The 14,314-nt window shown below is 38.8% G+C and overlaps 1 protein-coding gene across 1 annotated transcript in view; it reads right to left on the minus strand.

The window, feature by feature from the left end:
* The window catches only part of ZNF804B (zinc finger protein 804B), a 256,357-nt gene that overhangs the window by 31,201 nt on the left and 210,842 nt on the right, over nt 1-14,314 (minus strand). The window contains exon 2 of the mRNA XM_076331564.1: nt 2,016-2,159. Coding sequence (XP_076187679.1) covers nt 2,016-2,159 — 144 coding nt within the window. The remainder of the gene's footprint in view (nt 1-2,015; nt 2,160-14,314) is intronic.

Below are 14,314 nucleotides of genomic sequence, written 5' to 3' on the forward strand. Positions count from 1 at the left end.
CAGAGAAAAGGGTGCATCCACACTTTTCCTAGAGGCAAACTAATGCTGTTCCGAGACTTGGCTGAGCAGTCAAGAAGTGAGAGGGGAGAAGAGACTGAATTACCCTGTCACATCAGGAGGGTAGCTAGCTAATCCTGAGCTAACTGAGCTTCTGAACTACATCTGAAAGGGCAGGATGGGGTGAGCTTGTACTGCCAGTTGATATTCCGTATGTGTTGTGCATTTCCATGCGGACTCTTAGTTCCCAGTACTATGTCTGGCAGCTTTTAAAGCACTGAATTTACCTAAAAATTAAAAAGAGTTTTATTGCTTAAACATTCCTTTTTATCACAGAAACCTGACACAACCTCCCCTGCCCAACAACCCAATCATAGATGGTGCATTGAGCAGGCTGTTTTATTTTGCATAAGCTGCTCTTTGCAGGGGGAGTGTGTGAAGAGGGAAGGGCACAAATGGATCCATTTGAGTTCAGATGCATTTCTGATGAGTAAAAATAACAGCTGAAGGGTGAAAAAAATTCTTTGTGCAGCAAATGGGGATTTAGAGGGATTAGAGTCACATGTTTAGGATCTGGAAGAGCATTTGTTTTGTATTAGTAAAACCATTTTTATGGATTAATTTATGGAATGGTGATGTGAGGAATTGCTTTTGATTTAATACATAAATACATTAGACGAATCTAGCTCTGGTTTGAGACTGATGGGCCGAAAGAGTCCCATTAATACCCCTGGATAGCTGACTCTGGGCTGCTTGAATTCAGTAGGATGGTTCAGCATGATGGGTGGGCAAATGTTAGGCAGTTTGTTAATGCAGTGCTGTGATAGATGCACACAGAAAATTCCAGGCTGATTTACATCCTCTATAATACTGCAAAAGACAAGATTGCTTGCAGTGAGAGTGAGGAGTTTTGCCTTTAGCGCTGTTTGTTTTACTCAACAATTATTTCTAGTCTTCTGTCAGAAATATCGTCGGCTTCTAAATGATTCATGTATTTGCAAGGTAGCTCCTGACCCCCGTGCACCCAGAATTGTGATCACCCAGAAGACGCTAATACCCTGGCAACTTGAATGCACACAATACATGACAACTTGAACTGTGTAATGCATGTAAGCGCTAGTAGAAAAACAGGAGAAAAAGGTACATCTATGGAATCCTGTTACATGTTCTAACTTCTTACATCTTAGATTAGCAGATATGATCTGTTCATCAGAAGTTCAGAAATGCTCATTCCTGAACTTTGCGAACAATTTTCTTCAAATTCTGAAGTGTTTATGTGAATTAATTGCATTTTCTTTCCATAATGCCAACTGAAATATCAATTTTGCTAAAATTGGAGGAAAACTAGGATGCAGGAAGCAGACATAGAAAGACAATAGGTATATACGGGTAGGATATACCTACCACATATGGATCTGATAAAGTTGATACAAAAGCAATGACAAACAATTAGCATCTATTATCTTTTCTCAATAATCCAATATCTTGTTTTTCAAAAGTAGCCGTTATTTTATATTATGTTCTGCATGCAAGGCAAAATGTGTTCCACCCTAAGAAACATTATGAGACATAGATTTCAACTTCAGAAACATCTGCTTTTTTAAAAAAATAAACTGCTTTTCTGCCCTTGAAACAGCATGACCAGCTTGAAACGGCATGGTCATATACCTTCTGCATCCAAAAGAGGGACCTGGATGTTTGAAGAAGTGATCCTTCCCCCTCCCTCTAGTTTATAAGCAATTCCACATTTAAATGTATCAAACTCAGTGTGAATATTGGTATTGAGCACCTATCTAAATATAGACAGTGATCTTTCAGTCAAAGGGGCTTAAAAGAAACTGTGGTGAAGATTAAAACAATGAATATTTTACATTTTATTTTAATGAAAACCAGCATGTTGAAGTCGAAAACATCAAAAGTTAAATTGTCTTCTACTTAAGTGAATTTAGAAACCTCCCACAATAAATGAGGAAGGAAGATGGACTACTGTAACATGCACAGACATTTGTCAGGTTTACCTGCTTGTGAGCATGGTCGTAAGAATTGATGTGGTTGTCAAATTCCTGGTGTTTGTGGTACTGCTTGTCACATAGTTCACAGTAGAAGTTAGCCTTCACATCCTCCAGAGCCTTGGCTGCAGCTTTCTCCTTCTCAGCATAGTCCTGCAAAGGCAGAAGCAAAGGAAGACACTTTGCTACAGATCGTGAGCTCATGCTTCAGCAGCTATTTTTGTCATTCACATTAAAAACACTAGACTGACTAGGACTGCTAGATCACGGGGCTCCATCCTAGTATCAAAGTACACGGTAAGGAGGTTTTGGTCTTAAGTTGGGTTTAATAAAATAGTTGCATTTCTTGAATAATTATTCTTACTACTTGTTGTAGGTACTGTAGTAAGAAAAGTAGAGAGGAATGGGGTATAGAGGAATACCGTCAGGACACTGCCTAGCCCCTGGGAAGGAGAGCTCAGCAGTGACGAAGACATAAGCCACCAGGTGGATGTATGCAGGGATAGGCTGTTAACTGTTACAGCGCTGTCCCAGTTTGCACCAACGCGTGTCTGCTTTTTCGGGTATTATTGCTCAGAAGAAACTAGTTTTAGTCTGATACTAAGGCAGGTTTTCTTCTGTACCTTCTATGAAATATTCAGCAGGGCCAGGCAGCAGCTGGCTATGGCTGGCTGAGATTTCCCTGGAGCAGAGCCACCTCAGCGGGAGCCTTTTCTGTGCCACCCTGTCCCTTCCCCATGTCTGCGTGAAGGGACATGCCATCCCACCCACCCAAACTGAATGTAACTGTCACCTGCCCGACACAGACCATAACGACTGACAAGAGCCCTAGCTCACATCCAGGCTCAGGCAAATACAGTTGAAAACAGGGAAAACACAATTAGTTCCTCCATAGTCCCCCTCCATGTCTCCCTAATGACTCAGGTGGTGCTCTGGAGAGTCAAGTACTTTGATTTCAATATATAATATTACGGAAAAGAGAAAACTTAAAGCATAGGAGCCAAAAGATACTGAGCTCTAAATAATGCACTTAAACAAGAGGCCTGATATTCAAAATTGGCAGCAGCATTTGCCAACCTTATTTCTTTTACAAGGACTTCATTATATTGTGATTATTATGACACTTTATTAAACATTTTATATTAGATTTTAAAGAACAAACTTCTGACATGGAAAACATGAACAAAAAAGTTGGTAAGAGCAATTCATTTTCTATTTGTATTGACAAGTTGATATTACTTGAGTGTATGTAATATATTGCCAGGGATTGCAGTAATTCATCATTTACTCTAGCATTTTACTCACCTAAAGAAATGGGTACTTTCTGCCATCAGGCTTTCCATGTTATGCAGTCAGTGCTGTCTGCTGTCTACATGCTTTCACCACCCTTTGCATGACAAACTCAGAGTACACCAAACCCAGGACATACTGCACATCTGGGACACCCTGCCTCTAGCACATCACACTGCCCAGCATTGCTCCAGGGGCCACGCCAGGGTGGAGGCAAGCCTTTGGGCACAGCAGATCAACACGAATGCATATTTTGAGCCTTTCAGAGGGGGAAGGACTTTCTTAATGAGTGTCGCATGTTTCGAGCCTGAGACCTGACCAAGCAGCAGGGGTGCTGGTTGTCAGTGTGACACACTGAGCTTCGGACAGCTCTGTGCTGTGAGTCCTTCTGCTCTGCCCTGGTCTTTATGCCATCAGGTTGGTGACAGTAGGTCTTTCTCACACGGTAGTTTAGAGGCTACCGTTGCTAGTGAAATTAATTTCACCTAAACTAGGGTGTCTGGAAGTTAGGTGTATGGTCTAAGGCAGTATCCTAAGCTTCCTCTGTCAGAAACAGAAAAATGATAGCCACTGCCAAATGGTGATTAATCCCATCTATTTCAAAAACCTATTTTAGGATGAGATGAAACTCTCCAGAGGTGCTATCTCTCTCTGTTGACCACTGCAAGGCTCTAAATTACTAACCTGGCCTACATCCTTAATTCTTAGATTGCTGAACTGAGGGATAATGAATTCTATATTGTATTTCTTTATATTCAATTCTAAATCTCCCCATGAAACTTGCATGAACTGACCTGCTGGAAGACGGGAGGTCAAAGAGGAATTTTGTGCCTGGAATTTTGATTTTACATCTTACAGATGATGCCAATGACATGTCAGTCCCTCCTACAGGGCAAACATCCAAATAAAGCTCTTTCCTGCATGCATATGGCTCAGATGGGTTAGTGTACTGTGGTATACTCAGATCGGCCAATTGTGAAAGCAGGTAGCCTGAGCTAACATTTCTCCACTTGAGAAGCTGCTCAATAATGGTAGTTAATACTTGATTGTATCAGAGCAAAATATTCTCACAATCAAATACTTAAATAGCTTTTATTAGTTATTTAAATCTACAAAACCCATTAAAAAGCGATACTTTTCAGCTTATGCTTCAGACCCATTGTTTTGCTAGAATTAATTATTCACTGGGCCTTTGGTATAATTAAAATGCATAAATTAAAATGTGGATGCAATAGCATTAATTATGCAGAGATGTCTTCCCTGGAAGTCAAGTGTTGGAGGCAACATATTTTTATTCTAAACTGGTAAAAATGTAAGTTTTGCACTCACTGGCAGCCAGGCAAAGCATAATTGTTTTTTTGGTTGTTTTGTGGTTTTTTTCTGGGTCTGAACTGTCAATTAAATGTTTATAGCCTGCTCCATCTTTGCTTCTGCTGAAAGAGAAGCCTAGTTGTTTGGGGTGAACACACCATATTACTCTCTGTGAAGCACAGCTGAAACTGTTGCTCGTGAGCATTCCAAACTGCCAACTTTATCTTTCTCAGCAGAAATTAATACAGTTCCCCTAGCATAAAGATGTTTTTAAATAGCAACAAGACAGCTCCCAGGTGCATCCTAAGATAATCACAACTACCTCCATTGCCTTATTGCTTAATTATGCTTGTCTACCATGGCAAAAGATATAATTTCCTGCTTGCTTATCGATCAGATGCAGGGAAATTGAATGCTACATCACATACTTTAGAAAGGTCATGGATTTTTCTTTCTCTACAAAGGCATAAGAACTTCTAGCACTACAGTAAATTGTGCATAGTCAAATGATTTTTCACATCCAGACTGCTAATGTCATCTCCCTAGGACTATAGAGACCAGTGGTCAATTCTGGCATAATAAACACGATCACGTGAAAGAAAATCTGTAGAAAACATGTAATCATGAACATCTGACTACACCAATGCAGACACAGGAAAGCAGGAAAGATGCACCAACGTATTTTGAACTGGGGACCACACCAACGGTAATGAATATGTGTGTCACAGTCTCATAAACTTTATTCTGGATCATACACTACTTACTAATGACATATAGCCTGGGTAAACATGTATACTTATAAGATAATATAAGTTAGCAGTTCTGTCTTTGAGCCATGGACGGCAGTAAGTGCAAGCTGATGTCAGGGATGATGCAGTCGTTGTGGGTAAGAACTACTAGAAACCATGGGTTAACCACCTTCTATGTTGCTGGATGCAGGTAGTATAATGTATAAGGATAAGTGAGTGCAGAATATACCTGAATGTATTTTTTAAGCCTGCAGAATGGTTCCATATTATAGATTGTAATTACATTCACATCAATTTGGCCCACAGAGGCACATAACTGTAATAAATGTTTATATATTGGATTAATTTAAAAAGAATACTTCTATTGCATGTTAGGCTGGAAATGCTTTCACTTAGCAGCTACTTTTGCAGTATGCTTCTTATTGTGAAAATGCAATTAATGGTATCTGACATTTCATTTTCTAATATAGGGAAAATCAATGAAAAACCCATGTAACTGAGTTTTCTAGAATGTTGCCACTGACACCTAGTCAATTAGAAATCATTTATTAAATCCAGAGTCTGTAAGAGATATTTAATAGACTGCATGGCCATTAAAGTATGCTGATCTAGACAAAACAATACCACATTGCCTGCCTCAGTGACTGATAATAAATATATCTGCTATGTTCAAATGGACTAAGGTGAAAAGTAGGTCACTTGATACAGTAAAACTTTCAGAGGCAGTTTTCTATAAGCCCATGGATTTCTACAAATGTAGTGGAGTAAATGCATAGTGTTTGTAAATAGAACATGAGAAAAATATAACATCATTAGTCCACTTCTGGTCACTTATTTCTAAATTGGAATGCAAAATTAGTGACAGAACAGCTAATTCACAGCTCAGTAAGTGACAGGCTGCTCCCTCTTTGGGGACATAATCAATCAGAGTTGTTAGAGTTTGATAACTTAAATATGATTCTGTGAACCATATTAGACATGAGTGCAAATATTAAATACTGATGCAACTACTGAGGTACCTCTTGGAGATTCTCAGAGTAGAGGTTAAAGAAGTAGGGCAAATATAAGCGCATGAATAAGCTACAGAATTATATTCTGTATCTAAGAATTTTAAGTACATTTTCATTAGTGACTTAGATGACAAAATGAACTGTGATTATGTATGAAATCTATGTAGGATACAAATTAACAGCACAGGGCATACAAATGTTTTAGGGACCAGGATTGGGATTCAAAATTACTGTAATAATCTTGAGATACAGTCTGAAATCAGCAAGACAAAATTCAATAAGGTGTGTGTCAAGTGTTGCACTTTGGAGAGGGAAATCACATTCACCAATACTAGACTGTGAATAGCTGAGTAAACACAAATGCAAGGAAAAAGGTCCAGGAGGTTAGAGTGGAAAAGAAATTGAATGAAAGTCAACAATGAAAGTCAAGGCAAATCACATTCTGACATGTTAATAGTAGTGTTATATGTAAGATGTTGAGGGTAATGATTCCACTTGATTCAGTATTGGTGAAATGTCAGCTGTAAAATACTATTGGGTACATCTACACCAGCAAATAACTTGGCTCCTGGAACCTGGCCCTCCATCATCCCCACTCCATGTGTGATAGTTCATTCTCAGGCTTTCATTTCGGAGTAAACTTGCTAGTTTCCTTTGAGATAAAAATGAGTGCAGTTCTAGAATAACATTCAGCTCAGGGACCACACTCTACGGGCAGCGAGGATGAGATGTCACCAGGCTCTCCATGCCCTGTACAGTCTTCCAACAACCATCAAACTGCATTCCCCCAGGCATTCCCATCTCATGGCCTTCCCCAAGGCAAGCAACACTGGCATGCCATAAAAACACATGCAGCATCATGCCACAAAAGAACTACCCAGGCAGTGTTTTGACATAGCCCTCACACTTTTTCAGACAGACTGAAATAAAGACAAATATAACAATTATACCTAAGGGTACCACATAGACCTGAGGAGACTTAGACCAAGTATGGACATAACCTGTTTGCCCTGGGATGCAGTGTGGCTGACAGTTTTCTCTACATCAGCGGGCCTGAGAGACTAGGCCTGCTTGTTGGGGCAGATCAAAGTGTAGATGTAGCCTTTGAGGCAATTTTGGTCCCCACAATTTGAGAAAGATATAGACGTACTTGGGAGATCCTGGAGCAGGACCAGATGTAGGGATAAGAGGTTTAAAAGTGAGTTATATGCTTAAATTCAGCAAACTAGATTTCAGTCTGTAATTCATATTTTCATTGGGTCATTCATGTGAGCACTTGTAAATAATGTTTTTTGAGGGAAATCTGTAGAACTACCTGGGCTGGTACAGAACATCTCTGGGTGGTCAGGACCTGCATATGGATGGGTAGAGACAGCAACTGTAGAACTTTCGTTTTGAGTGCTCATTCACCACTTCTTCCTCATTCACCGATTCTTGGGATAACTACACATAATTTTTATGCCCTTATGTCTTTTCTTCTGCAGCTACAACAAAATGGATTTTAAAAGATCTCTAAAACTCATCAGGAGGGTGATAGAATGCAGGAAGTAGTCAAAGTATTTGTGTGCAGTGTGAAACTTGAGAACCATGCAAATGTCCTGATATTAGGATATGCAACTGAACATCAGGATAGTTGAATTAATGAACTTTTCCCTGAATGCTCTCTTTTTTTTCCTGGAGAAGACACTGCTGTCTTACCTAAAGAATTTGCTAAGGAAATTTAGCTGTGGAGATAAAATAAAAAGCAAATAATTTTGTTCAGCTGTGATAGCCAGCAATATAGAATGTTCTCATGTACCTCACACGTGTTCTGCCATTCTCCACCTTGAAAACTCAATGCATAGTTTCTGCCAGTGTGAGATCAACAGTGAGGAATTACAGTTATCTATTGCAAAGGAATTTTTTCTTCCTCTTCAAAAGCAATAAATACTGTCATTCTCAGATGACTTATAGAGGGCAGCTCCTAACTTCTGCAAATAAATACATCTTTGTATTTTTCACACTCAGCCAATTACTGCAGCATTTGCAATTGTATGCACTTCCATTTGCTACTAGAATGCTGAGACCTGAGAAGTGCAATGCTTTTAGCAGGTCCTACATGTCTTTCAGAGTACAAACCTGCTGGAACTAATAGGACAGATAGAGAGCTGTAACTTTAAGGAGTCATAAACCTATTCCTAACTTATTTTCTATCAAAATCATCAGTACTGATTGGAATTAGCCTTATAGAACATATGAATTCAAAGAAAAACACCAGCAGGGCTATTCAGATCTTCAGCAAATCTTATATATTCTAAGACACATTCTGCTTCTGGTAACTTTATAAGGGACTTGTACTTTGAGATTTTCTAAACACTTTTTCAACTTGATAAACGGAGCATATAACCACTAAAAATCTTTGCTGTGGATATAGAGGGCATTTTTCAAACATCTCAATGTGATTCAACATTTTTCCTCTCATTTTCAGAAATTGGTGGAACTTAAGCAGCTGCATCTATTAGATTTTCTGAAAATGTGATCAAAAGTTGACCTGCAAAGAGAATTAGGTACCTAACTGAAAGTTACATACAAAATTGTATGTGTTCAGTTTAATTTTACAAGAAATATATAACAAAGTGAATTTGAGAGTTTAGATCATTTTTCATTGCAAAGGGATATATTTAAAGAGCTTAAAGGAAGTAATTAGCAAAATGTAATTTCTTTAAGTGAACAAAACTTCCTGGAATGACATACAGTGCAGAAACAAGAGTTCTAGGATAAATAACCAGCTCAAAGAGGGTATTAGAACTAGAATGGAAATGACATAAATAGGAAAGAAAGCTAATCACCAATTTCAGAAAATGAAGGGATAAAGTGGTGATCAGTGATGAGTGGTGTCCCTCCAGGGTCCATATTGGGACTGGTACTGTTTAATATCTTCATCAATGACATAGACAGTGGGATGGAGTGCACCCTCAGCAAGTTTGCAGATGACACCAAGCTGAGTGGTGTGGTCAACATGCCTGAGGGACGGGATGCCATCCAGAGGGACCTGGACAAGCTTGAGAAGTGGGCCTGTGTGAACCTCATGAGGTTCAACAAGGCCAAGTGCAAGGTCCTGCACCTGGGTTGGGGCAACTCCTGGTTGAAACAGAAGATGATGAAGGATCTGCTCCCGTGTATTAAACAACTAGTGAGATGCAGATGTAAGAAAAATAAATATAAGGTTTGAATACAGCAAATGTAGAATTTCCAAAAGAGACAGGGAAATACACTCAAGCATAAAGACCAAAGGGTACATAAAGCCTTCACTATATTTAGGCTGGAATCCAGAAGGTTTCTCATCATCAGTGGAACAGACTTAAGAACAGCTTTCACACTGAAGTAGGGGGTGTCATTTTAAGACGGTGCATGATATATTTATGAAGGGGAATATATGCTGTGGTTTGGTTGACTATACTAATAGAAAACTAAATTTGATTTGAAGATTTAGGAAAATCTACAGTTATACTAAATCTGCTTAATGATATGTGATGCTGCCTGATTTTTATCTCTGAGTTTCATTGTTAATCTATGTCCTATATCAGTGCTATGATTAGTGTTTGAGTTATTATTTTGAAAGTAATTTCTAGGTATGAAGTAATTAAATAACAGTTTCCAAATACTAACACTGCCATTAAAAAAAAAAATAAAAATTGTTGTCATTGTGTAACTAGAGCAACAGCCCCACAAAGATGAAAGGATGTGGCTCAAGGACAACCTGAGAACACAAAGGGTGTGATAACTGTCAGGGTTGTGACACGGTTGTAGAGGCTAAAACAATTTCTGGGGTAACAATGGAAATGAATGTGGGTTTATTACTGCTAGGATTATATTCTAGGCTTTTGAAAGCAAATTCTAAGAGCCTCATGGGTAAGACTCAAAAGATAGAAAATTATAGAGGATCTCAGAATTTTTCCAGCTACTCTGCAGACATGGTGACTGGTGTGACTGCTGTAAATCTAGACTCCCTAGTAAGGCTTCAGTGAAAATATATTTCAATATGACTATCTTAAAATGTAGATAGAATAGAAATGTTTTTTCTAAGTTGGACAGAACTGTTCCTTTTACGCAGAAGAAGAAAAAAAATTCATCACTCACTTCTTCCTTATAGTCCTGCTTCTCTGCACAAATGTGAGTCCTTCAGTGAATCTGATTGTGATATTATTGTCTGCCTTCTATTTAGTCAATTCCTTCAATTTGTTCAATATTTCATACTACTTTCTCTCTTCTTCTCTCAAGTGATCATTTCTTTTACCTCTTTTCTGATGAGTGAGGTATTATCAATTAATCTGAAGAGTTAGTCCTCCGTTTATCTCTTACCATTCTCATTTTTCCAATTGCAGTTTTTAGAGTACAATGCATGTTCCAGCACTGCATTTAATAGGTTGTGTGATGTTGTATTTCTTTGTCTGACACCTCTTTTCAGATGAAACCTACTTGACATAATTTAAGATCTTTGTACATTTTGACCTAAAACCTTCTATAGAACACAACAGAATTTAACTTATGTGCAGTGTCTTTCATATTTGAGTTAGCTAAAAGCACTTTACAATAATGATATTGATCATGCAGTAACTGTGTAGGAAAATACAGCATTTGTTATGAGCACAGGAATAGTTATCACACAACTCATCCTTGGCTGTTAGAACCTTTTTTTTATTAAGTGCTTTTTTCATAAAATACAGGTTGATCATATCAGATAGCTTTTTATAGTGTTTAATACCAATAACATTAAAAATTTACATCCTCTCTCATTTAATATTGTTTGACTCTTTCTTTGCAGATACTATAATATTAAAGCCAGTTCATGTAGACTAATTCAATATCATAAATGATGCAATATGATGTCTAATATCAGTGGGTTTCTATTGCTTGTAGCAACAGAGCATAATTGTTAATTTTATGATAAAATATTAATAAACTTTTAGTAAATCAAGATTGGTCAATTTATTTTCTTATATTATATATATTTGCAATCTACTTCAGAAAAATGTCTTACAGGGTAAGCATTAATCATACATTTGAATTATACCTATACTGTCCACCTTCTCTTAAAACTTCCCCATAAAATACTGCCTTATCATTGCATTGTGTAGCATTTGATGACGTTTTTAACCAGAAACCAAGGTATTTCTGCACATTAATGTTTCATGAATCCCTTTTTGCATTTTTTTTTCAACAGAAACCCAAAACATTGATTTATGAAAGTGTTGGCTTTCCTCAGCACTTGAGGTTTTGAATTGAAGAATTCCAAATTGCTGTATAAAGTCCAAATGGAAAAAGGAAGGTTATTTACACACATATATCCTTCTTTCTCTGCCCCTCCCCAAATGCATTCATGCGAGTTGCAAAATTCTATATAGCTTTTTTTATTAACTCTGCAGTTTTATACATGCTACAATTCCACTGATTTGAGCCAAAGCAAAAAAATTCCTTTCATTCATCTGCCAAATGAAAGTATAATATTTGCATTCTGATTGAAAAAAAATGCATGGGAGGGAGAAAGGGAGGAAGATAGGAAAGAAGGGAGGGTAAAAGGAAGGGTAGAACAGAGGGTGGACAGAAGGATAGAAGGAAGGGTAGAAGGGTGGAAGGAAGGCATACTTTTTCTAGCTCTTTTTTAGCCAAATGCTTATGGCTTGAAAACCACCTGCAGCACACCTGGCAATTAAAAGTCACTTAATTTCTAAATACAACTGGGCACTCAACTTGCAGATTAATGGCACCATTGTGGCAATTTCCAAAGTAAAACTCTCTGCTATCCCATACTCAAAAGCCATCATGCAGGAATAATTGCCCTGTAGTATCCCCTGCACTTGAAGGGAAAAAACTACTTTCCAAAATGAGTTGTGTGTGATGACTTAGGAATATGTCCACAAGCAAAAGACAGTAGTTACTGACATATCTAAAGAATTAACATGAATGCTTGTTGTTGACTGTAGAAAACAATTATTGACCAAAGACATTAATTCAGTCTCTATCCAGCACCTCCAAACTTAAAATTGAATTAACGTTAACTAACCCAAAAACTCTGTGCAATGTCTACATTCTTGCATTACATCTTCAGTTCCAACCTTCCTCTAGGAAAGACTTTTCAAGATAAAGTGCTAATTTTTATTCTCAGCATGAGGAGGTCTCCCTAGCAGGGAGGAGTGAATGCATTAGTGAAATGAGTGGAGACACATAAGAAGTGATGGCTCAGCAGCAATGCTGAGCACTGCTGTAGGTTAATGTGACTCAAGTGCCAAGTGGTTTTCTTCACAGTTTCCATGCTCAGTGTACATCAGCTCCAGCAGAATACTTTCAGCCAATGGCATCTTGCTTGACTTACAGCTGATCCTGCATGACTTTGTGGCTTTGTTCACTTCCTTCCTATTTTTTTTTTTTTGGTCCCCCCTTTCCTTCAACTTACAACCCATGGCAGAGACAGAACCCTGGTCCTACCTGCAGTTTTCTGTCAGAAAAGGACCTGGGGGTGTTGGTCAACAGCTGGCTGAACATGAGCCGGCAGTGTGCCCAGGTGGCCAGGAAGGCCAATGGCATCCTGGCCTGTATCAGAAATAGCGTGGCCAGCAGGAGTAGGGAAGTGATTGTGCCCCTGTACTCGGCACTGGTGAGGCTGCACCTTGAATACTGTGTTCAGTTTTGGGCCCCTCACTACAAGAAGGACATTGAGGTGTTAGAGCGTGTCCAGAGAAGGGCAACGAGGCTGGTGAGGGGTCTGGAGAACAAGTCTTATGAGGAGCGGCTGAGGGCACTGGGGTTGTTTAGCCTGCAGAAAAGGAGGCTGAGGGGAGACCTCATTGCTCTCTACAACTCCCTGAAAGGAGGTTGTAGCGAGGTGGGTGTTGGTCTCTTCTCCCAAGTAACTAGCGATAGGACAAGAGGAAATGGCCTCAGGTTGCGCCAGGGGAGGTTTAGATTGGACATGAGGAAAAATTTCTTTACTGAAAGAGTGGTTAAACATTGGAACAGGCTGCCCAGGGAAGTGGTGGAGTCCCCATCCCTGGAAGTATTTAAAAGACATGTAGATGTGGCACTTAGCGACATGGTTTAGTGGACACAATGGTCTTGGGTTGACAGTTGGACTTGATCTTAGAAGTCTTTTCCAACCTTAATGATTCTATGATTCTATGATTCTATGATTCTGTGTTTACCAGGCAGTATAGTCAGTAGTGATGTTAATTAATCAGCTGCAAGTCTGCAATGTTTTTGATTACTTATTCACAGAAAAGAAAGAAATTTTAGTCAGAATATATAATTGGTGCAAATTCCTGGCCCTCGTGAGAGTGTGGAGAAACCCCCACGTTCATGATCGGTTGGGACAACTTGGTGTCACTTACCAACTCCTGTTGCTGTTGTCTCACCCAGGGTAAGGACATATTGCAAAAGAGCATGAAGGGCTGTCTAAAAATGTTTCCCTAAAATGTCCCACCCAATCCTCACCTCTTGGTGACATCCCTCCCCAGAAACTGGATAACAACAAACCAGAGATGCAGCCACCTCCGCCTCCAACCCAGGGCCTAGCACAGTGCGGTGTGGCTGGAGTCAATGGAAGTTTTGCTACTGATTCTAATGGGAGCATAAGATCCAGCTATAACAAGCATAATAAGTGGAAAAACAAAACAAACAAAAGAGAAGATAAAATTTAGATCCAGGGGGATTTCCTGAGATTATTAAAATTATTAAAAAGGAGGGTGAGCATGTTCTTGCAGCGGCAGATTTGAAAAAAACCCAAGATGCGAAAAAGGAAGAGAATACCTCTTTATAATCAAAGACTATTTTTTTTCTGCTGTGATATTTTTGAGTATCAGATTAATATGGTACCAAATTGATAGCAAACATCTATTGTGGTCTTGAATTCACCATTCATGATTGCTGGCATTAGGAATAGCGTTGTAGAATACAACATGCAATTCAAAATAAG

Source organism: Aptenodytes patagonicus, chromosome 2, assembly GCF_965638725.1.
Source record: "Aptenodytes patagonicus chromosome 2, bAptPat1.pri.cur, whole genome shotgun sequence".
Lineage (NCBI taxonomy): Eukaryota > Metazoa > Chordata > Aves > Sphenisciformes > Spheniscidae > Aptenodytes > Aptenodytes patagonicus.